The sequence below is a fragment of the Lampetra planeri genome, chromosome 28, assembly GCF_965212315.1.
Source record: "Lampetra planeri chromosome 28, kcLamPlan1.2.h2, whole genome shotgun sequence".
Classification (NCBI taxonomy): Eukaryota; Metazoa; Chordata; class Hyperoartia; order Petromyzontiformes; family Petromyzontidae; genus Lampetra; species Lampetra planeri.
This window is the reverse complement of record NC_136134.1, coordinates 3,376,368-3,402,116: the sequence shown is the minus strand read 5'-3', so window position 1 is coordinate 3,402,116 and position 25,749 is coordinate 3,376,368. Positions and strand designations below refer to the sequence as shown.

At 39.6% G+C, this 25,749-nt stretch overlaps 1 protein-coding gene across 1 annotated transcript in view; it reads left to right on the top strand.

Annotated features, from left to right (window-relative positions):
* Positions 1–25,749, top strand: part of LOC144728258 (uncharacterized) — a 316,355-nt gene that overhangs the window by 28,670 nt on the left and 261,936 nt on the right. Inside the window, exons 8-31 of the mRNA XM_078607566.1 lie at positions 137–250; positions 564–677; positions 1,820–1,930; positions 2,600–2,713; positions 3,836–3,949; positions 4,612–4,737; positions 5,271–5,404; positions 7,534–7,695; positions 8,130–8,312; positions 9,702–9,832; positions 11,056–11,150; positions 14,095–14,313; positions 14,584–14,772; positions 15,368–15,484; positions 16,004–16,209; positions 16,534–16,600; positions 17,118–17,282; positions 17,524–17,640; positions 19,030–19,293; positions 19,401–19,547; positions 20,849–21,036; positions 22,602–22,782; positions 23,124–23,249; positions 23,664–23,789. Coding sequence (XP_078463692.1) covers positions 137–250; positions 564–677; positions 1,820–1,930; positions 2,600–2,713; positions 3,836–3,949; positions 4,612–4,737; positions 5,271–5,404; positions 7,534–7,695; positions 8,130–8,312; positions 9,702–9,832; positions 11,056–11,150; positions 14,095–14,313; positions 14,584–14,772; positions 15,368–15,484; positions 16,004–16,209; positions 16,534–16,600; positions 17,118–17,282; positions 17,524–17,640; positions 19,030–19,293; positions 19,401–19,547; positions 20,849–21,036; positions 22,602–22,782; positions 23,124–23,249; positions 23,664–23,789 — 3,510 coding nt within the window. The remainder of the gene's footprint in view (positions 1–136; positions 251–563; positions 678–1,819; positions 1,931–2,599; positions 2,714–3,835; positions 3,950–4,611; positions 4,738–5,270; positions 5,405–7,533; positions 7,696–8,129; positions 8,313–9,701; positions 9,833–11,055; positions 11,151–14,094; positions 14,314–14,583; positions 14,773–15,367; positions 15,485–16,003; positions 16,210–16,533; positions 16,601–17,117; positions 17,283–17,523; positions 17,641–19,029; positions 19,294–19,400; positions 19,548–20,848; positions 21,037–22,601; positions 22,783–23,123; positions 23,250–23,663; positions 23,790–25,749) is intronic.

The window sequence follows — 25,749 nt, the reverse complement described above, 5'->3', positions numbered from 1 at the left end:
AACCTTCGTGAAAAAAAAGAGTCCTTAGGGGGGTTGGGGGGGGCCTCGTGGATGAACGAGTAAATCATTATTAGAATGACCTGTGTGCTACGCAAAGGCTTTACTCCATTTTTATGTTTTCTTTTGTTCCCCACAGATGTTGATGAGTGCCAGAGTAATCCTTGCACAAATTCTGGCACCTGTCAAAACATGGTAAATAAATTCTCCTGCCATTGTACCAGTGGGTGGACCGGTGTCTACTGTGATGAAGGTGAGTGGAACATTTTAATTACATCAATGTTTGTGGGGTAAATGGTTCTGAGCATGTGGATGTTGTTTATGTACTTATAATGGAAACAACATACTTATAGAGGCAACAATATGCTTGGTGACATTACTACTACATATTCTACGTGATGTCAGTTTGGGGCAAAACATTCTCACATGTACTGTATGTTAATTTCGTATAATACCATTTAGCAGAAATGTCGTAATCAAAATGTATTTTTGTAAAAAAAAAGTTCACCAGACGTTTTACATCGATGGGTATATTTCCATGACCTTTTGTGTGTCTGTTTTTGCAGATGTAAATGAGTGTGCCTCTAGACCATGCTCCCATGGAGGAACCTGTGTCAACACACCGGGCTCCTTCTCTTGCAGATGTGCACCCGGTTGGAGTGGGACCCTCTGTACACTGCGTAAGCTGATACACATCCGTTGGCTAGTTTTGATAAATTACTCGCAAAATCACTGAATTGGGAATAACCAGATAGCAACGTTGGCCCCTACTGGCAGATGAAAGCCCACATGCAGGCCAGTGTTGCGTGCGCTGAGTGCTGCACAGGGACAGCTGCCACTGGGGATCATCTTTATCCGGACTACAGCAGGGTATCAAAATGGTTGAGATGAGATACGATGGAGAGCACTTTGAGTGCCCTATAAATGCAAATCCTTAAACGCATTCAAAAGTCCATGAATATTAACAAACATTTCTCTTTTTATTATTATTACATGCTTTTATTTAACTCACTCTATTTTAACCACTTCCCAATGTGCTATCGACTGCAAACTTGGTATGCTTATGTCATACTGATGACAAGACTATATTCTATCATTACAATTTTAAAATATATATTTTTAAACATTTTACACGCTTTTTTATTTAACTCTGTCTGTTGTATCCTCAAATCTTGTAACTCAATTTCAACCGTCTTCCCAATGTCGTATCGACTGCAAACTTAGTATAGGTATGTCATACTGATGACAATACTATATTCTATCATTGAAAATGTAAAATATATATTTTTAAACAATCTTTTTTACGGCTCTAATTGTCTACACTCAACTCACGTTGCCTGTAAATCACCACGTGGTCCCTTACGTTACGGCAAGCCTCGGGGAGCCACGCCGAGGGGCGGGGGATGTGGAAGGAGGGGAGGGGCGATGGGGGAATGGGGGCAGGGGGAGGGGCAGCTCGGACAGTACATTTCATTAAAGCGTGTTTTTAAAAAAGTATTTTTTTTATATTTTATTTATTTGTGTACACGGTTCACGATAGCAAAAACACATTTTCTATATGGGAAATGTAGATGTAGCACCAATGTCTGCACATTGATTCTTTAACACCTATAAACTTCACAAATAAAACGTATATATTAAATACAATTCTACAACCTCACACTGCCTATTTAGATCTTTTTTTTCAGCAGACATGAAACGGTGTTTAATACGAATGACATTTTGCGTCTCATTGTTGTTTATCTGTAGTGTGCAATGTGGCCCTGTGCCATCGTGCAGACTGCACAAGTTGTGTGTTCACACTGCCATTTGCTTTCCGTAGTTGTGGATGAATGTGCTTCCAACCCGTGCATCCACGGCACCTGTGTGGATCAGGTCAACGCCTTCTTCTGCAGATGTGACGAGGGGTGGTCGGGCGACACATGCACTACGAGTGAGTCCTGATCATGCTCGTCTTCACTGAAAAACGTTTTAGATCGAATACATCTCAGCTTGTCTCATATACATATGGAGCATAACAAAAAAGTGTCCTTAGCCCAGTACGTGTGCTTCGTTCATAACAACCTCCCAAACACCGTCCTGTGGTGTGAGCAGGCAGATGCACTACTACGATAACTGAATGGCAACCCAGGAATAGGTAGTTTACTTCTACCCCTTACTATTGATTGTCGTGCCACTTGAATGCCTTTAAGCTGAAGTTTAACGGCACATTTTCAGCTTTTAGAACTTTCTGGCCTTTCCAACATAATGTTGTTGAATGCTTATACATGAACGTGAAGAGTGTGTTTTGGTGCATATGTGTTCAGATAATGAACATGATGAAGCACTTCAAAACGCATTTTACATAATGTACTGTACTATATTTTCAAATGAAACACATGTGCAAAATAGTAGAGCGCATAAATAAACTGAACTCAACTGATAAATAAGTCCTGGCATTGAGAGAGAAGTAAACATGTCTAAAGGTATGTGTAAGTGAATGTTGTGTGTGTGAATTTGCGTATGAAAGTGGTTCTATCAAAATAAACGTTTGCTGCGCAATGCAGTTAAAAAGTGTATTAACCTTTTGTGTGTATAACCGCTGCGTTGTGATGTTGTTTAGACATCGACGACTGCGTGAATGCACAGTGCCAAAATGGTGCAACCTGCATTGACATTCTGAAGGGATACAACTGTTCCTGTGTGCTGGGATACAAAGGGCAATACTGCCAATACAGTAAGACTCATTTCCCACATTCTTTGTATTAAGTCAAATGTAAGAGTTTTCAACTCAGATGAGCATTAGGCTGTATTTATATCATACTATTTCATAGCTTTTGTGATTGTGCTGTATACCTCTCTTGTATTTTCCAGTTGTACTTTGTGTTGCTTGGCATGATGTCCAACGTGTATTCAGTTCTCTTAAGAATCTGCTAGTATGTATAGCGAAACGTAGGACACATCATGCCATGGTGAAGAACATGCAGTGCCAACCAAGAAGACACGCCGTAGAATTGTGCGATCTCTTTTGGTTACGCTGAGCTAGTGGTAGAATTTCCACATTCATATGAAGGAGCCCATGTTTAGGTTGACCGCTGTTGTTGAGGAATGTCGAGAAAAGACGATCCCTGACTGGGATTAGAACTCATAAGTATTGGAATGTATTGTAAATTATTACTTTTGAGTGACTTTAGTTTAGGGGGTAGAATTCTGGACTAAAAATCCTCACGCATGGGTATGATTTCCAATGAAATGAATGCCAATGAAAATAATCTTGTAACATTTATCTGATTTCTCATTCCAAAATCAATTTGGGTTATTTGGAAGTTGACCATAGTTGTCATCCTACAAAATACAATGTGGGCTATTATTTTCTAATTTTTTAAATTGATTTCTATGAGAATCAAATGTGCCAGCAAGAGTGTGAATTTGAGTGAATCGCATACTCCTCTTCGTGACAATGTCTGCTACACTTTCTTAACATTGTATTCCAAACCTATTCTTCTTTCGTAAGGCAGGAGGAAACATCAACAGTTTTGAAACATGTGAAAGTTGAATGCTAAGTTCTTTTAACAAATACAGGGAGGCGGTAGACACTGTATGGATTGCAGTGACACCGCTAGGATGTGCATGCATGGTGCATTCGTCGGTGATGTGATTCTAAACTTAGCAGGTCACTTACCCTATCTTGCCATGAAATCTGTATTATGTTCTGCGTGAGTCCGTATGTAATACTTTTTTGTCCCTCTCAACGTCTTGTGTTTCATTTGCAATGTATGATTAATGTAGCAGTCAACAGTGTAAATCTTGGACTGTTAAAGTGACATTTACATGAATGATGTTTGTGATTTCTCAATAGATATCGATGACTGCATTGGAAACGAGTGTCAGCACAATAGCGCATGTCTGGATGGTGTCAATAGTTACTTGTGCCTTTGTCCGAGTGGATGGACTGGTCTTCGCTGTGCAACTGGTAAACATACATATACCATACTACTTATAACAATTGACGTATAACTACTTATAATACTTATAACATATACTTATAACAATTGAACATCGCCCATTTACTCATTAAGCCATACATGGTACTACATACATAGTTTGAACCGGTGGTCCAGTGGTTGGGGCACTGCACTATGAACCCCGTGACCTGAATTTGATATCTGAACCAGTCCTGGGCCTTGCCTTCATCAGATTGTAAATTGCTGTGTGGTGAAGTATGGTCAAACTACCCCCATTACCAACACAGTGTGGGGAGGTCTTTATCCTGTCCATGGATTGAAGAAAAGGCTGTAAATGTGTATATATTTTTTACCACATATCTAACTTTTTTTTTTAACTAAACCTGCGTCTTTTGGGAGGCTCTTCTACCAGCAGTGTTATAAGCAAGCAACTACAGAGCTGCACCTTTCAAATCTCTTAATATTACTTCGGTTTTAGTTGTTATGGTGAAGTTTGAGTAATGCTTGTTTTTCTCATGCCGGGAAGAACATAAAATGTTTTTGTTTTAAGCTTGCTGACCTTCATGAAAATAGAGTCTAAAATGTGATTTTTAAAGGATGCAATCTCAGCTCAGTACTCACAGCATGTCTACATGTATGTAACTGTGTGCACATTGTATGTTTTGTTCAGACATTAATGAGTGCGTAGTTGGACCTTTTCCCTGCCACGGAACGCTTGGGCTCTGTACCAACACGCCTGGCTCATACGCTTGCTCGTGCAAGCCTGGCTATGAGGGAGATGGCATTCAGTGCTTCGGTATGCAAACTCTGCTTTTGAGAATAATAAAACACACGATAATTCAATTTCAATAAAGTTGTCACGTGGGTAATTCTGCGAATTGCTTTGGTTTGACAGCAAAATGAAATGTTAATAAGCAAGCATATTTTTGACAATTGTATATTGACGTTTGCTTAAGATTACATCCAGAATCAGCAGGTGTAAACAATGCATATTATATATACATATAATATATGCATATAATACGCATTCCATTAACATTTAATATTTACAAATTCAATATCATGTATATGTCAATTAATTAAATATAGAGATACTCATCTGATACTGATTGGATAAATACCTGACAATGCTGACTTCTGCAACCACGTATTGTGACCTTTCCAAATCATGAACTAGGGTTTAATGGTTTCTGAAAAAATTATCACTTCCCATTGACACCTTCATCTAAGCAAGACCTTTTCTATTACCCAAAAGTCAGTTTTAATGTGTAACAATTATATTCACTGTGAGAGTCTTTCTTTAATAGTGTAACTGATTTATTTTAACAGAGAAGAGGCTCTTCGATTATGGGAGAAATGTGTACGACCAAAGTCCGTATATTTGGGGCACAGACTACGTGTCTCCGTTCTTCTCACCACCGTACGGATTTCCATTCGGAACCAGGTTCTACCAACAGTTGTATGTAAGTAATGTCAACTGATGCTGTTACAAGATATTGTACAATACATATGTCAACGTCTGAAAATGGAATAAAATATTTTAGCTAAAGACGTCATATTGACCGGAATATGTTGAAGTTATTGAAATACTTACGTGCTGTTTTGTTGCCCCAGCATTGAGAACATAATTATTAAAATTCGCATATGTAAAAAAGAAAATTAAAGGAAGGTGCAACTCCTAAATAAATAAATTAATATCTGAAAATGGCTTTTCCCCTTTTTTGTGGCAACAAAACAGGTGTTAAGATGTTAAAACATCAAACTGAAACCTTTGACAAGGAATCATAACACCGTTTTGAGACTAGGCTCAAAAGAAAGCTGCCTCTGGTGTGGACCAATCAGTTTCAAAGACAATGCATATATTATCAGAGTACGTTTTTTGTTTGCATTCTGACCACAAGTATTGTGGTTAATGCAGACATGATTCCTTGTAAAAGGTTTCACCTGTTTTGTTGCCAGAAAAAAGGGGAAAACCTATTCTCATATCTTGGTACATATCTCTTACAGATTTGTACCTAGGCTGTGTGTATCGGGCTGTCCAACACAAGTTTTATCAGTGTGAAAACACTTCTACCAGAGCTTTCTCTAACCATGCGATAGCAAAGTGACTGCCATACATTTAAATAAAAATGTCAGAATGTAGTTGCATTTGTATGAAAACATCTAATACAGCAACAGCTTGGTGTTCGCAGCCAATATGATTCGTAATATAATTTTGGGTTAGGCATTGCAAATGTTGTGGATTCCCTCTTCAACACACCCGTGGGCTAAAAAGTAGTGAACTATTTGTTTTTTGTCAACGTGACACATGTTTTACTGATTGGCCGTGTCGGGTGGTGGAGGGTTGCGACACATTTGTAAATAATGCGTCTAACCCAAACATCTTTATTATGAATAATACTGGTCACGAAAGCCTACGTGTTAAACTCACATTATGATCTGACTAAATCTGTGTCGATAAACCCTCATTACCTGACATAACCACACTACTTACATTGTCACGTGTACAAGTATTATTATTGTTTCAGGTCAACCGGTAAGTTGAAGAACAATTCCCAAAGACCAAATTTAGCAATTAGATACACAACGTTTCGCTTGAAACTGCGTGAAACACCTTGAGGAAAATCCAGGAAATCGGGGAATCTGATTAGCTAAATTTGGTTGTGAGTTCCGTTCTTTTTAGCACGTTTGTTTGGCTATATTGGGCGGTGGAGGGTCTGTTGATACGATTTTCGCCAGATAATGATGTGGCCTTACAGAAACATCTGTTGTCCATACAACTCTATTGATGTATGTATGTTGAACTTCTTTCGCACCGTATGTAGCCAACCGTGCTAATCGGAGGTCCGGGGGAAGGACAACAAACTAAAGACAAAAGCAATTTTATATATAGTTGATACAAATTTACAGCATTCACACTTTAGATATGACACTGTAATATCCGACAATACACTTTTTAATTGTATTTTATATTAAAAAGAATGTTGTTGGACCGTCCAGTTAGATATCATATAGAGGTTAGCTATATAGCCGTGAAGTAATACGGGCTTTGAATTTCAATTATTTCATGGATACGTTTCATACACTTTAAAGATATGGGAAATCATTTGTATAATCATTAAGGAGCTTTTAATTGGGCATGGTACGTCCACCATTTAGAATGAAAAATCAATAATTCGTCCAATTATCTTGATGAAGGAGAAATTCTCATAAACAATCACGGTGTTGGATGTACACACATACAGGAACTGATTTTAAAACTGATTTTAATCCATGCTGAGATGGCGATGGTGCATGCAGTTTCACATAAACCAAAAAACCGTTGACTTGTTCAATAAATAAAACAACTTTTATAAAGCTATAGATAATTGTCTTCAATATTACACTCACTATGTCGAAGTAGTTTATTTTATTTTAATTGTGAGGTTGCCTAATTTGTGCAATTATTCATATTGCCTAATTTGTGTAATGCCCAGTTCTTTGTTTGTTGTCCTATTTGAATTGTGCAAAAGTGGCACTCGTGCATTTGTTTTCTGTCATTTAAGATGCTCAGATATTTTAATTGATGCACGTTTGTGCGTGTGGTATCCAGTTCACAGACAACGGGTTGATTGTGTTCAAAGAAAACGAAGACCAATCAAAGTTTGCTTATCCCAATCCAACTAGAAATTCATGGTGGTACTATACTCCCATGATTGCAGTTTTCTGGGACGATTGTGACTTCTCATCCGGCATTGGAAAAATATATTACCAGGTATGTGTGCTGTACGCTGAAGAGTGTAAAAGCCATCGGCACCTCTGTATCCAGTTGCTGTTATTGTTGTTAGCCTGTAACTACCCACTCCTGGGCAAAGGTCTGCCCCATTTTCTTCCATGCCTTCCTTTCCTCGGTTTTCAAGTAGTGAACCTCCAAACTCTTTTATTTCGTCTCGCCATCTCTTTCACCGTATTTCTTTTTCTTCGATTGCCTTCTCTTCAGTATGCACTATGTAGTTAATGTCCTCTATCACTCATCAATTGTTGTCATGATGTGTCCTGCCCATTTCCAATTGATTTATTTTTCCGTGCATTAAATATATCTAGCTTTCACGTGAATGCACACATTTGCAAACCTTACATAAATGTATTGCTAGAGTAAATGTTGGGCTTCGTCTCTCCACCTCAAACAACATTGCTTCCATTTTGCAGGAGTATGACTTTACTGTGGGCACCCCAAGCCTAAATGCAATACAGCTCCGTGACAAGGTGCAGGCGCAGGTCCGAGCCAACTTCAGCTCTATGTCGGATATAAGAAACTATGTGCCCACCTGGATGTTAAAGATCACCTGGGAGGAAGCTCCTGCTGTGCCAGCAAGCAACAATGGCAGATATGTAAGACTATTTAGCTACTCAATTGCAGGACATACTTGAATGTCACTTCATAATTTTTTTTACATTTTTATTTTTTTATAGCATTTTTCAATAAATGTTTTGTGTGTGTGCATGTGTACGTATTAAGTATACAAATCAAATCTCGCAAATAATAATTTTATTTCATCAAATGTTGCTTGATTTTTGGGGCATCAAAACAATCTATCTAATCCAATAACAATAAGTATTTGATATATGTTAGTCAATCATAACTGTATTTATTGAATTTCAATGAAAAAATCACAGTTATGTAATTTCTTTATTTTATTTGTTTTGGTTTGGCACATTATCTTGTCCCGGCAATATGTTACTGCAGCAGACATAAGGTAAACTTGAAATGTCCAAGTGACCTGGACCCGAGTGGGTTCCGGGTCTATCGGGTGTGAGGCACGATCCATCACATACTCAGGCACATGCCGTCACACCATACTAAGCCATGCATGCCACGCAAGGCCTCCACACACCTCGTCAGTCATGGGAGTTGTTAAGACCATGCTTCACCATGCTGGTCGGTTTGAGTTTGTGAGGTTGGTGGTGGAGGGGGGGACAAGACTGGTTCAGATATCTCTCGTAACTGTTGTTAGCCATGGGTGGGGATTGAATGCATTTGCCAGGTCTTGAGTGAAGCACACTCACCAACGTCTCTCCCCTTACCGCGGTGAAGCATTGCATAGTTATTTGAAACAAAATGTATAAAAAAAAATTGTATTTCTGTAAATGGGAATTGAAAAATAATATTCGTAAAAGTGCCACTTATGCATAGGTTATAAATAGATGTCACGAGATGTTTACGGTCAGCTCATATTTCAGATCCCGTTGAGTTTTTTTTTCTGGATAGGGTTGCATGGCACTGCAATGGTGTTAAGCAATTTTTTGTTTGGACTCGGATTACAATGCAACACTGCTGCATTCCAGCTAATTCTTTGTCCCCGCTGAGGCCCATACACGAGTCAAATTATTTTGACTTGACTTCATAACTCGTAGACCTTCCTGTCCATGCCTCATGTGGGGTGCAACTTGGCATACACCTGCAGGATTGACACATTTTATCTGACTATGCCATGGAAATTACTTGACTGTACTTCACTACATTCTTCAATCAGTACCTTCCAAAAAACTTTGAAACTAAAGTGAGTTTTTATATCTTCTCTCACGAAGTCCTAAATAGTATAAGCATTTACATGTTTATCTTCAATATTTGTTACTGTAAAATTGTAGCCAACCACAATGACATGTGTACTCTAAGCAAATTGAATGTCAATATACATCTCTCAGTCGTACTGCATGTTGTTTGGAATCATATCCATTTGATATCCATTCCGCATGAATTTATATTTGTTTACTTTTCAGACAAACACATTCCAAGCCATCTTGAGCACAGATGGCATATTTTCATTCTGCCTACAAATATTTAAGGATGGAGGCATGCGATGGAGAACAGAAGTTAGAGATGTCAACAATGTTGTCATGGGCTTCATGAGGTAGGTCAAACATCACCGATATAGATGGTAACTGTTTTTGGTGAGTTTGAAAATGTAATAATTAATTGAAAAATCATATTTTATGAGTTATATACCGGATGATCCATTTATAACATCGCGCCATGGTGGTGAGATGTTAACTACCTCGCCTGGTATACAGGAGGTTGTGGGTTCGATCCTAATCCCGATGTCTGTATATTTAGATTTTGCATGTTCTCCCAGTGGTAGCATGGTTTTTTCTCCATGTCTGCTGTTGTTTCCCTCCACATTTAGAATCTACATGCGTTTAGATTATTTGGCTGCTATAAATTTCTACGTGATAAGCCACTTCTTTGAGCTATCATTTGTAGCCAGGTCGCTTCTGAAAAGAGCTATATAGCTCAGTGGGCCTTGGTCAAATAAAAAATAGTTCATCGTTTAAAGAGTTTATTGATTTCTAACGACCTTTTGGTGTACTGCAGAACAGGTGATTGAATATTGTATAAACAATGGCACTATATCCTATCGAGGAGAGCATTAAACGATCTAATATGTAGTATTGAGTTCGGTGAGAGACTTGTAGAGGCTTTGAAATACAATTGTTTATTTCTCTATTGATTTCTCCATATCATTGTAATGGGCGTGTCTAAAAATGGATCACCCTGTATTTCCATAACTTGATGCTACTACATTCGTTGTATCGAATACATCAGTATTTTCATAAGATTAACCTTGTGTTACTTTAACACACTTTGTTTTAGATGTTAGAATATCTATGGTAACAGTGTATGATTTCTGCAAAGTATGTTGTTACTTTGTTGGATATTTGTTTAAAAATCCACCTTGAATGATCAACCGATTTGAAAACATACGGAATCAGAATTTGACCATAAATGTGTTTTTGTTGATTAGATTTGCGTGTTTTTATTCAATTTCAAAGTAATAATTGTATTGTACACATTACATTGAAAACTAAAAATGTACTCTTTAGGCAAACTAAAGTAGTATTAAAGAAGACAGTATATCTTGATTTTTTATGTTTGATTCTGTTGATGACAATTGGATACATTAAAATTGCAATTGAAATTCTAAATAATAACGGATCATTATTTATTTAAAATCCTCTCAAGATGTTTGAGTCGTCCAACATTTATGCATGAATTAGTTGTGTGTTAATTTCTCTAATCTCTTACATGAGTGTTTGGATGATGTTTTTTTCTTCCCATCATTCCTTCCCTTATCAGTGGATACGGAAATAGCCTTTACATTGAACCAATCTCACTGTCGCCAAATGTTACCGTACGATATCGTCCAGACCAGGCTGTTGGAACAAATACAGGTATTCATATGAATTTGTAGTGATCAAATGTGACTGTATACATGTTATAGAATTGTTTGCAAGAGTGGATATTGTAGGGTTGTGTTCTTGGTCGTATGAATTTACATGCCCATTAACTCTATACGAAGAAAAGGTTATTAATCAAATAACAAATTCGTTATACAGTTGAGAAAAATTAATAGAAACAAATAGAGAAACGCAATTGTAAAAGTGCAATGCACAACATGGAATTGTAAATGTACGCACACTGCGCACCTTGCAATTGCATTCCTTTATGCATTCGTGCACATTTTCCGCATCCACGAACATAAGAGCTGCATTCTCTCCTGTGATGAATCAATTAAACCATTTAAACATTTTAAGATGAACATACTGCAGCATGACAGAAAGGCGGATAGTCTTCAGACTTGCTGTGCGTCAGTGTTGTCACGCAACACGTAGCAGCACAATGTATGGTATATTGCAAACCGGTATTTTTCCGGTTTCTGTTAAAAAAAAGATACGCCTCTGTTGAAATACCCTGTCCTTTGCACGTGAATGAAAACACCTGCACACTACTGTCGTAGATCCTATCTTGGTGTCAAAATACATATTGACATTGGGATGTTGGCGTGACTTTGTCAGAAGCCAGCACACTTTGCAATTCCATTGAGATTGTCTTAGAAAAGCTTTTAAAAAAATTATTTTACCACACAGTGTCTAAGTAGGGAGTATTATTACCATGGCTCTTGTTTAAAATTGACTATCATTTGAAGGTTGGCATTTCCCAGGCTTTTGGTTTTCAATTAACCACTCGCAAAAAATGTACAACCCTTCCATGCGGTGGTGAATAAACTTGAAAAGAAGAACATATGGATGTCTGTCTGTTAGTAAATTGCGTACATTTTTTGTGATTCTCATTGTGTGGCATGCTGCTGAACTATTTTAGTGACGATGCCACATAATGGAAGACGCACAAGTCACACCACGTGTTGAGAAACCCCCCAAATTTATTAAGTATCACTCTGTTCTTTTTGGGACCACATTATCCGACCCAGATTTAATTCGGATACTAGTCTGGAGTTATGTTGTCCTTATTCTTAGACTATATAGAATGTATTCACCATATTTCATACAGTTTTGCAACTTTAGCAAGTTCATTAGACAGTTTGTGAAATGTTTTTAAACTCATTAATATATTGACTGTTTTTCAAATTAATACTACATTTTTGTTGCCATGTATATTCAATCAATACAATTTTAATTGGTTTGCTGCCATTCACAATAATTTGTCGCAAGATGCTTGACAAATACAGATACACGGTGATAAACAATTAAAAACAATAATAAATTATGCATCAATATAAACAATTCAAATTATTCAATACAGAGATAAATTAAAATGCAATCTAAACTCTTATAGTACAGAAGATTAATTCACTTCTGGATAAAAGGCTCTCTCGTGACTTTCGGTCATGGGGATTGTTTGACCCATGCTTCAATGAGCTGGCCATAGTGTGCAATGATTAGCGCACTGCGCTACGAACCCGGCGAGTTTGATTCTAGCTCATAACACCAGTGACGATTATCTGAACTAGTTATGGGCCTCCCCTAGGTCGACTCAGCCTCAAATGGTGAGTAGTGTAAGCATCACCACTGGGGAGACAAAGACGGCCGGGCGTGGTATTAATTACCCACCCCCTCATGTGCCATGCTGGCCTTCATAGGTGCTCACTTACAGCACTTGCCCTCACAGTCTGTTAAAGGCTATATGGGATATCTTTATCTCTGCTGATCAATGTGGGTTGGTGAAGGTTGGGTGCCCAGGACTGATTAGGTGTAACTTACCACTGATGTTAGCCATGATCAGGAATCAAACTCAGGTGCTAACCATTGCTGGCCACCTGGGTTTGATTCCTAGCCACGGTGAACATCATTGTTCTGGCACACTAGGCACTGCACTTTCACCAATCCATACTGACCAGTGTCGTGAGGTGCGACCAAACAACCTTTTTGATCTAAAGGGCTTTATCCAGCAGTGGACTGGTAAAGGGCAATGCTGGTATGTTAAAAAGATAAGGCATTGTGTGTTCAACGAAAAATCTTGACAGCAATCACGAAACATTCCTGACACATTCGTCATGAGCACTGGAACTCGTACTTGCAGATATGAACTGCTTTCGTCGCACTTTGTTTATGCTCAGTGTTCTTTTGTGTTAACATTACAATGCAACATGTCTGAGGAAAATGCTGATTCATTCAATTCAAGGTCAAACACTTACCCTTCAAAATGTTCATGTAACTCATTGCGAAATATTACCTGCTTTTCGACAAGTATGAGAAATTTACAAAGCTGCCTTCACAATTAATTCCAAAGCGTTGTTTTCCAGTTGTCAGGGCCATGATATAGCTGGTTGCAACTGCCCAAAGCATGTATTTATTGTATTGTGTTGCATACATGTCAAAGTGTGTCATATATGGCCACATTAAAGAAGACACTTGGTTTCCTATATTTTGCAAGACAGCAATAAAGGCAATGCCCTTAAAATGTGTTTTCTGAATGCTTCAGAGAGTCCATTGGATTAATTGTTTCATGATCAGCATGGAAAGCAAACATCAAAGTAATTCCCGTAGGGTAAAACAGTTGATTCACGTAGAGAACTGAGTGTATTACAGCACCAGTGTGCATATATTCCAAATGCTCTCATCATCATCTGCCTTGGTCTGTCCACTGCTGGTTGAAGGCCACCCTATTTAAGATGCTTCTTTCGCTAGTTAACACCTTTTGTGGAGTTCAACCCTATGCTCTATATTATTATGGAGTCATAAAAAGAGGATGATCTATCTTGGTGTATATTTCACCTTCTCACTAAGGTATATGCTTAAACAAAACAATTAAAATACATATATAGCAGTGCTCTTAAATACATGTTTTATATGATCAAATTATTTGACTCCATTGCAGGCTTGAAGGGGAGATCAACACTCAGGTTGGATCGTAACTCAATGTATACCAAAAATCCAAAACGCGAATGCCTAAATTGGTATCAAAGTGAGGGATACGCCCCCTACTTCAGTCCCTTCACTACCTGCCCTTGCTTCTACTGGCAAGGGTATTTTGACATGTCCTACGTTGACGGGAACATCATACAAATGTATGGCTACAATCCTCCCTACGTCTCAGGTACGTTTATAATATTTGCTGTTTTATGTCTGATTACTGGAGCTGTTCTGAAGCAATTTAATATGCAATTTATTTCTCCTCACGTATATAATTGATTTCTGTAATGTTCACAATTGAGAACTTTTGTAACTATCTTGCAATTTTTTTATTCGCATTTGTTAAACCACGGAAGCAACCACTGCCATGCTGCCTTTCACTCTGTCCAAACACATTCTCACACCTGCATCCTCTCAAAAAACAAATACTGGACTTGCAACGTGTGCAATTTAGGAGCATCTCGGAGTCTGCAGAGCCTTTGGCCAGACTACAATCGTGGAGGGGTGAGATGCCACTATAGCTGGTCAGGCTCTCTGCTGTCTGGTGGGTACGAGAGGTATCTGCCCACTCCTTGGTACTACTGGTCGTGGTGGTGGTGGGGTGGGGCGTATTATATGCAACAACAAAGACAAGAATATCAACGTAAGTTACTTATACGGTATGCTATTTCACAAAAAAATAAAGTGGTGCTATTATAGAAGTCATGTGATGTCATGGGCATATTTGAAACATATCGAACTAAATGTTTCAGACTTTGTAATCGTTTTGCACGATACGATACTTACACTTCAGCAATTTGATGATAAAGATGTTGGCAGATGCAATTGTATTTCACACCCGTATCATCTCGTTGTTGTCCTCTGATGTCCTTCAAGTACGAATGTAGATTGTTTAAAGGTTATTCACCTGCAGTACACTCAATCATAAGCCTGCCATTAGTCTTGTAAGCATTGTGACTCTACAATCTGTCATGCTTATAATGCACACGTGGTCAGTTACTCAAGAAAAGTATTCAATAATTACATGGACAGCGAAAATCATGATCCAATTACATTTTGTCTTTGTATTGTATTTGTTTGATATAGTGTAGAATCGCAATATCGCAGAACCCTACCCATAGTTGTATCTTCGTTAGTCGAATACATGTTTCAGTTGCTTAATGAAGTCTCAAAACAATACTTTACAATGAGTGATTGACTAACATTTTATTACGTCTTCATTGTTTTGCTCAAATTAGAAAAGGAAGCGGATCCCTACCGATACTGCTGTCAGTCTGGAGACAGTCGGCTGTGTCGCCTGTACCAAGAGAAACGCCCTCGCAACCAATGTTCCTTCTACAGGCCTCCCTTCTTCGGTGAGTCTCACAGTCTCTTCGCTAAATAGCATATTTATATTACATGTATGTTCAGAAACGCAACATGCGTGATCCCGTCAGGATTGTGCTTGCATAGTGCTTCGATGAACACTCTGCAAGGATTTTGTGGTTAGCAGTACAGCAAAATGGATAGTTTTACTGCACTTCTATGCTGCCCCCCCCCCACCCCTTTTGTGTATGCTTGGCAAATTCACCAACTTATGGACTAGCATAGTGGTGAAGCATTGTCACGTGATCACTTGCGAATTGATGGAGGGGCAATTGTATTATTAAGACAGAGCCAACATATAAATTACATCCTATCCACACAAAACATTTAGAATTGAGTAAAATATCTTTCCGAAAAATGTGACTGCAATTACAGAATATGTAATTGCTTACCTGCCAGCACAGTTCTACAAACACTTGCATGCACATTTATGCATGCAGATATGTGTTTTACTGTGTAAACTCTTGAACGTGCACAACCTGCTGTCATATTTTTTTTTGCATTGGCAGCGTTTCTCCTTGGCGACCCTCACATCACGACGTTGGACAACGTCTCGTACACCTTTAATGGCCTGGGCGAGTACACGGTCTTGGAGGTGTCTGCCGATCAGAACCATTTCACCATGCAGGCCCGGACGGCGATCGCAGGGTCCAATGGGACCTCAAAAGCCACGTCGTTTGTGGCCATCGTGGCCCAAGAAAATGGCAGCAGCAAGGTGGGTAGGGAAGTGGCTTGAGCGCTCAGCTTGCCCCCTAACCCTTCGCCGTTTTGTTAACGTTTGTGGACAGGTGCACTTATGACAAAGTTGACACAGTAGGGGGGCACAGGTGGTGCATTGGCCAGTCATTTGAGTGAGTCAACCCATGGCACCTGGGTCTGTCCCATGACCTGCTGCTAGTGGGCGTTTGACACTTCACGTGGCCCTAACGTGCACATAGCCTGGCACAAGTGCCGCGGTGAAATCACCGCCACTTTGTGGCAAATGGCGGTTGTTGTTGTGAAGACGAAGTGCACCTGTAACGAGCTTTTGTATTCACAGGTTGAATGGATTCTCAAAGACAACATCACTATCGTGCTATTAGATAGTCAAGTTACTCAAGTCTCAGGTACCCCCTTTGTATTGAGGTGCACATACACTTGATATATAGTCATTGAAAGATGCTGTGTGTGTGATTATTTTTTGTGACATATGCAATGCATCACGTTTTTTTACGTATGATTTGATGTTTCATCAATATACTAAAAAGTTCAGTCGCAGTCAGTACATAATGTTCCGTATTGCCAAGTTAATGCGTTCCTGGATAAGAAATAATAATTTTGCTGTAATGTTCTCAAATGTGGTTTGTGGCTGTAAACGTTTTGCTCGGCACGAAATCCCACGTTTGCCTCCGTGGGATATCAAGCTGGAAGCTTGTTCAGATAGTTCCTGAGAGGCTCCTGAAGAAGGTTCTTGTACGTGGAGCAAAACGTTGGACATCATGCTGAACCATACCTGATGCAACCAGAAAACACATCGGAGAGACATAGTACAGCGTGACGGCGAAACCGTACGCATTAGTATTGCATGTGTAGCTTATATATATTAAACATTTGTCCTTTTTTCATTTCAACGTGCTTTGTTAGAAAACAAAACGTTTTTCAACCAGACGTCAGTCGAGCTGTCGTATGGGTCAGTCATCGCGTCGTTCCCATCGGGTATCTCCGTGAATGTGACGACTTCTTACGGGGCGCTCAACTTCATCACCCTGCTACCCCAAAAATTCGTCAATCAAACGCAAGGCTTGCTGGGTGAGATGTCCATCCATCCCACTCACCGCCACCACCACACCAAATGCTCATCTACCTCTGTCGGTCTGTGGGTTGTCTCCTTACGAAATGTTTTTTACTTGTGCCTCCAATAAACAACAGCTGACACATATAAATCATCTCACAAATACAAACGCAGTATTTAAATATATTTTTTGATGCATGTAATTTGTGTGAGTGTTTTTTTTAATGAAATTAAGTGTATTCCATATTTTACTTGCAGGTGTTTTCAACGGTGATCCTAAAGATGATTTTAAATCTAAGAATGGCACTGTGCTGCCCTTTGATGGAACAAATGTCCCTCCAGAGAACCAGTTATACTATGATTTTGGAGTCACATGTGAGTAGTTTATACATTTTCTCAAATTGTGTCGGCTGTGTGGGTTGTTTGACCATACTTCACCATGCTTATCAGTGCAGATTAGTAAAAGTGTGTGACAAGGGGGGAGCAGGAGCAATTCAGATGTCATTCGGCAACAATTTTACGTACAGCCTCCTGACTAACTTTGGTTACTGAACCAATTTTCTCCAATTTCCCTTCATATGTGTAGTAAGAGAAGTTAGCAGAGAAACATGTGCATTTTCATGGCAATATGCGTTTATATATGAGCATTTATATTTATGCAGCTGAACAATTCTTAATACAGTATAACTCCTCTTAATGATAGCAATTGGTTCCATTGAACAGGTCGTTAAGTGATTTAGTCATTAAGCGAGTATAGGAAATATATGTTAAAAGCTAAATTCATTTCCATAGCATCGAAAGTTACCCTTTTTCACCCAAAAAACAAATGCTTTATAATATTTAAACAATGGATATTAATACATAAACATACTAACACCATTGTAAACACATATTATTAAAATAAACAGCCCATCGTTAACGGGAGAATGGCGGGTAAGCAAAGACATTGTGCTCTTTGGAGGCACTACACTGCTATACACTACGCTAATATACACTACGCTACTATACACTACACTACTTTACACTACGCTAATATACACTACACCATATACTACACATTGGGCTCTATGAAGATCCCGTCGTTAAGCGATTCGTCATTAACAGGGGTGGTCGTTAAGAGGAGTTCTACTGTAAACGCCATTGCTATGTTCATGCAATCAGCACCATTTACATTTGTTGTCACGTGGCTTAAAAAAAACACCTGAAAGAGTGGCCGAATAAAATTAAACAAGGAAGGTATTTCAGACGACTTGTATAGAACTGCACGTGAGCATTAAAAAAAAATTACATTTCATGTCACAACAACGTTTGATTTTGTTGTCATCGGTCTCAAAACATATTCAGTTTGTGATGCTTTCTGAGGAATCACGCATTGCCGGCGTACGTCCTTCTCGTTTAAGGTTCACTGCTTTTTGAGTGGAGCATTATGGGTAAATTTTGGCTTAGATACTAGAAATCAGTACATTTATTTCCATACCAGGTATCTAAGAATGGAAATTTTGTACGTGTTTTATTGAATTAAACTGATTTGGTAATTAACCATCATTTAGTAAATGTTAACATCTAATTGATTAGCGTTAACTATGATGATGAGCAAATATTAGCGAGTATTAAGATTAAAACGATTTAAAAAGGAATACAGTACATTACACATGTAACTGTGGCTCTTGCAACAGAATGACCTACGATTAAAATGCCTAGTACGACGTTGCAGGTGCATACATTCTTGTTATATTCACCATTTTATAAATGTTATATTTACAGGGCAAATCGCTGCAAACACGAGCTTGTTTTCCTACAACACCAGTGCTGGGGAGAGCTGGCACACCTACAACAACAACAGCTTTGTGCCGATGTTTTATGAAGAACTCCTTAATCGGACATCGGCCGAAAAGCTGGCCAACGTCAGCGCTTCCTGCGGAGGGCAAAAGGACTGCATTTTTGATGTGCTCAGCACTGACGACCCCAATTTTGGAATGGCCACGAAGAACAGCGCTGGAGAATTTGGATCGCAGGGCCAAACACTGCGTGGGTTTTATTCGTATTTTTTCTACGAACAAGTGTTTATGTTATTAAATGATGAGTAAAAAAAATGTGAAAACTACTAAAAAGCTTTGAATATTTTTTCGTTGCAGAAAACTTCCCTCCCAACATTACAAGCAGCGGACAGCTCTCGACCAAAGTGAATTTCATGGTGTGGACCAGAGTAATTGCAGAGGACCCCAATAACGACACCATTGTCTTCACCCTCACGACAAACTCATCAGGCCTCACGATTACAAGTGGGTTATTAATGTCTATAAGATGACCTTATTATACATTTCTATTACTTGAAAATGAACATCTCTGTCCGATGTACATTCAGAGTGCAGCGCCCGTTGTTCGGTGTGATGTCTGATGGTTCTTTCTACGTGCTGGAAAATTCAGTTCCTTAAGAGCTTCAGTTTCTGAAGCTCCTAAGAAACTGCATTTTCTGAAGCTCCTAGGATGTGGAGTGAAACGTTGGACATCATTGCGAGTAATATGTGGCAGAACTCGAAAAGACATCAGAGAGTTGTACAAAACACAACCGCGTACATCCATGTGTGGTAAAATAAGCATTCGCCAAGATGAGACTCCAAGCCAAGGGCTCACCATGCTCATATGACTTTCTCTGTTGGTTGCCCAAAGCCAGTGGTGAAAATTCCACATTTTGCCATGACGGGGTTATTCTTTCCATATGATGGTCACTCTTACATTTCAAAATGATTTAACATAATACCTATATTATAAAGTATATATTACAAAGGGAGAATGTATATAATACTTTTTTTCCACTGGCATATCGAAGCCAAGCTAATGAGTGCATGGTCCTCCCGATACGTGTGGTTTTCCACTGGCTAATTGCCATGCCGAGCCAGAGCCAAACAGTGATACGCTTGCTTCACAAGCCATCTGAATATGGCGGGTTTGACTTAATCAGCCATTTCACCATTGCATCTGCGAACGGTCTCCTAGCAAGTGAGAGCATAGTTCGAGGGATATGGCTGTCACTTTTTGGACACATTGCCCCGTCTTGATGCACAAACTCCAGAAAATGGTGCACTTCAGTTGGCAGCTGGCGTTCTCAGTGAACTGCGACTCTCAAAGGAATGCCCACCACCGCTGTGGTACCCCCTACCCCCCGTGATACACGGGTCAAACAAATCACTCGAGACACTGGTATGGCAGCAAGAGCAGTTTATGCTAATGTTGTCGCAAGAGGTCACACGTTTGGCGCAATCGTTATTCCTTCGCTGACTATGTCCGATGAATGAATGGCCAAATTACACGTTCATTGCATGTGACGTCAATAAATGAACTGTGACAACAGCGTCACTACACGCCTCGACTTTCTCACTGTGTGCGACGTCAGCGGCACGACTCAGCTTCTGCATTGAAAAATTTACGTGGTGCCTCCTGAGCTGTGCCAGCTTTGCATGCCATGGCCCCAGCGCGGCCTGTTTGTCCAATGGAAAAAGAGGTTTAATTGGCACGGAGACTAAGATAAGGACACAGAATCAGCAATCTGAAAAGTTTTTTTGTTTGGTGCGGGCTGTTGCAGGCGATGGGAATTTGACGTGGAGTCCCAGAAGCTCGGAGCCAGCGTTTGGCGTGGTGAGCGCCAGCGACGGCAAGGCCTCCTCTGCGCTGCTGCTCAACCTCACTCTGTGCAACTGCAGCGCGAACTCCATGTGCCTCTCCAACCAGACCACCCTGAGCATCAATGGCAGCGACGGATCCACTTTTCAGGTCTGCCAAACAATCTGACCGCTTGTACCCTTCTTATAAGAAAGCGTATTTATGGCTCTGATTTATCGTTGCTGTATTGTAGCAGTTTCGCCATGGCATGCTGCTGCAGGGAGTATGACCGACATTTGTTCTTGATTTGAAGCTTTCGTGACTACAGGAATCCATACTCTTTGGTTCTTTCAGTAAAGTCACGTAGGTAGAAAATGAATAGATCACGACGTTTTGATCGCAACACAAGCAACCGTCGTCAGGTGAAACAAACACAGCAGGAGAACTTCATGTCTTACCAATTGGAACTTTTGGAACTGGCACCCAAGGCCTGCTCTTGTATATTATATCACGTGTCCTTTAATGTACGTATTTCAATAGACCACAGACTTTGATGACTCAAATATTTAAAGCATTTAGAATTATAATTTTTGCATGTGAAATCATCCAGAGGCACTAAGATGTGCTCATGTACCACAGAATGACAATAGCACAAATACATGTTTTATGGTTAGCAGGTTTTCAGTATTACTAAGCTGCCAGGATGCTTGTTACAATCCATACATTAATTGGATCAGATTTTTAATGTTTCACTCAAGATGTAAGCATTGATTTGTTGTTGTAAGGATGTATTATTTAGGTCCATGTGCTTTTTGTGTTTAGTTTGTTGTCATTCCCCGCACCTCCAATAAGCATGGTTGCCTTCGTATGGTGCCACTGCAGATTCTACTTACATTACAATATTAACTAACAATGTTTTGTTAATCAAATTGTGAGGAGGCAAAGAGTTAAATGCCCTGGTATTAAGGGTTATTGTAATAGCACCTTTTCTTTTCTACATTAAGAAAATTAACCAATGCATATTCACTCCTAAACAAATCAATATCCTTTGTTCTGCGTTTAAAGTTAGCGTGCATCGTGAAGTTACGTTCGGACGACGAGGAAACAATCTGCGACAAAGCATCAGCACTTTTTTGTTTGTTACAAAAGCCTTTATTTCCTTTTCTTGTTTTAACAAAATAATGACCAAAACATATATTTGGCATACTTTTCTGTCATCAGTGTGGACACTGTTGCTGACAAGTTAATCTTAATATTTCAGGGAATGTAAACATTCTGGGGTTCCTATGACAAAGGAGTGTGCGGCTTTTTGTATCGGACGCGTCGTATGTTTTAGGGTCACATGTTGTGCTGCTGTTATTTACGACGTGCCAGTTGCTGTATTTCACTGTGGCCACGATGAGTCAACGTTAATAAATACCAGGAAATGTATAATTGCATATGAAACCGAATGTTATACAATGGTCACTGATATTACTTAATTGCTTAAAAAAAACATTAATAACAAGTACAAGTTTTTAAAACACATTTCTAAATATATATCTGTAATGCTCTAACAATTTATATTTTAATGGTGTTATTTTTCTCAGAAGGAAAACACAAGCCGTGACTTGTATATTGCAGCACCATTTAGAATTTAATTGAGTTTAGGGAAACGTCCGCCAAAAGTTGGATCATTTATTTACGTTTTAATTTTTATCATTCCATTTTTGTTAAATGTCTGCGATCGCCTGAAGGTTTCCGGCTGTCTGTGTGATCCTGGCTACGCGGGAGCGTACTGCACGGACGACTACAATGCCTGTGTAGACAGCCCTTGCCATCCTGGAGTGAACTGCACGGATGATCCTGCACCCTCCTTAGGCTTTTCGTGTGGGCCCTGTCCCGTTGGGCTCACAGGCAACGGGAGCAAGTGTTTCGGTGCGTACAGTTTGCTTAATTTGCTTTTCTCATTTCATGTTCTCACGTGTAAATTGTAATTTCATGAAATATATATTGTATGAGTATGCTCTGTAGGTTAGTATTAATACTGTCTATATTATGTATGGCTTATGAGTTATGATTGTTACTTGGTGGTGATGGTGTGGTGATGTTCATTATGGTGGTGATAACCCTGGTTGCTCTTGACGCTCTCGCTTGCAAACTGAGAATGCAACAGGGTTTTGGTGTTATTAAGACAGAATGCAGAAAGGTAAAATATATATTTTTGGAAACGATTCAACTACATTGTATTTTCTTTGCTTGATCTCTGCCTTTTGTAGATGTGGACGAGTGCGTGTTACAGCTGTCTACGTGTAATCAAACGTGCACGAATATATTTAATGGCTACACGTGCAGCTGCAATGATGGCTACCGTAATGTCACCATGAACAGCGACAGATGTGAAGGTATTTTGAGGCTTTGGTATATTTGTCAATTATGTAGCACAAGTAAAGTAAAGAAAGTATTCTCGTCGGAAAAAAACCCACTTAAGCATGGCTTCCTTGTATGTTTTGCACTTTTGTTATTTTTAAAGTCTAAATATACTTCCCATAGTCTACAAGTTTTGCATGAAGCAAAGCATAGAAGCTGTGAAGCTACTCATTGTTAGTTGAAATAATAAAATGTGGTCAAACATCATTCCCCTGCCCGGTTTTTTCATATTGAAACATGCATTTTACTTAAATTTGAATGTATGTTGACATGTTAATGCAGCACATTGTTTTCAAATGTTTGTATCCGAGATCTGACCTGGAACGAAAAATGTGAACCCCATTCAACTGCGAGCCATTCCTTACGTGTTTTTGTGTTGTTTTGAACAGATATTGATGAGTGTGCCCTGAATTCATCTCTTTGTGTCAACAATGCCCATTGTGTAAACACACCTGGACACTATGACTGCAGATGCAATGCTGGCTTCAGAGGAGATGGATTTATGGTTTGTCAAGGTAAAACAATCGCTGCATCTGTGCATGTTTAGGTCTGATTGTCTCTGTGATACCAGTAACTTAACCCAATACTTTTAGTGCGGGCTTCTCTCATAATTTGAATGAGGTTTATTTATCTACCAAATTGTGCTTTCTTGAAAGTCTCGAAAGTTTTGTTTCCTGCTAGTCACTGAATAGAAGCTGTTCAAAGTCTGTTATTTGCAGTTCGTGGGCCAGATTCACTTCTCAGAAAGAAAAAAAACAGCCAAGACATATTTGTGATTGTCTGCACTCTTGGCAATGCTGAAAGTTTTTTTTTTACAAAAACCTTTGAAACGTGAAATTCAACAACATGGGAATTGGAAGCAAAGTCCATTAACGCTGCCTGATACACTTTTTTGCATTAAAGTACTGCAGTATGCTTGTTTAAACATTCAATGTCACAAACTTTTCACCTATAAATCCATGTTTTCACCGTGTGTGCAAATATCATCTCCTGAATTGGTCATGTATTAGTTTGTTGAAATTAATTATATCAGAGTGAAGGCAGTTAGCAATCTGAATATCAGCTGCAACTGCTGTAAAATAAAAACGGTTTATATTGTATATGCTTGTTCACATTATCTGTGTTTTGGTGATGGGTAATAGTTAAAAGGTAAATGTTTAATATTCTAAAATACACCCCTTGAGAAGTATACGCATACTGCCTTGGATATTTGTTTTGAGCAAATGTAGTAACTTTTTCAGACTTTAGTATTTGCCCATCTCTGTGAAATGTAAAGCAAAAGTGGGGAAAAGTTTAGATTCGGTGGTGATCGTTAATGGATGGGAAAAAAATTACAATATTTCCAGCAGAGGGCGCTGTTTCGGAATGCAGTATATTGCGGGCCCCCGATTACCAGCCTAAGGGTTGGCTATTTGTTCCGGCCAATGAAGTTGTTCGTATTCTTTATTTCTGGAGAAGATACATTCGTATTTTAGACCCATGTCATCGGCCATGGCAGAGCGGTGGCGCAGCGGTGAGCGCAGTGGCGATGAACCCAGCGACCCGAGGTATATTGCCGTCCATGGCTAACGTCAATGGCGAGTAGGGTTGCCACCTGGCCCGGATTTCCCGGGATTGTCCCTCGAGGCCGGTGGTTGGCTATGAACGTGGCCCCGTAATGCATCTTTGTGGAGGCGAGGCCTTCCTGGGGGTGCCATAACCCTGGCTCACCACTAGATGGCGGTGCAGCAATGTCCGGTCTATTGTCATTGGGTCCCATGTGGATGGGATAGACCAAGGTGTCAGGCAACGTGCGGCTCTTTGGCTGCTCTTTGGCTACTGTATACCTGCTATATGTGTGCGTGTGTAAAAGTAGCTCCGCGTGTGATGCGGCTCTCGAAGTATTTCGGTCAAAGACGAAAATAAAAATGGCCCTTCTTTGAAAGGTTGCCCACCCCCTGGGATAGAGCGTTGCCGCCTCGCACACTTGGGTTTTCTCCGGGTGCTCCGGTTTCGTCCCACGCGTACTGGCTGCAAACATCTTCATACATAGACATGCATCCGTGTGTGTTGCGGATTGGGAAACGTTGGGAAATGCAGTTTGCATAAGTGACGCATTGAGCACGCTAATTATTTGAGGGAGCTGCCATGGGAAATGTTGAAGTGTTCCTGGATTATTAACATTCCTTGTTTTTTTTTGTCAGTCAGTTTCAACTATAGTGACGTGCGATGGTTGAACCAGTTCTAGCTACCCCTTTAACCCACTCTGACCAGCATGGTGTAGTACTGCGTGGTCAAAACCCCCTCCAGCACTGGATGGACAGGGCTTTACACATTTTTAGCTACCCCCATGGCTCTTGAAACTATTGATGTGGAGTTTATAGATAAGTATTTGCTGTCATGACAGACATATATAGCATTTGAAAGGGAAGCATACCTTAATTTTCACAGACATTACTGAACATGTGAAGTATTTCAAAGGGAATTGTGTCTTGA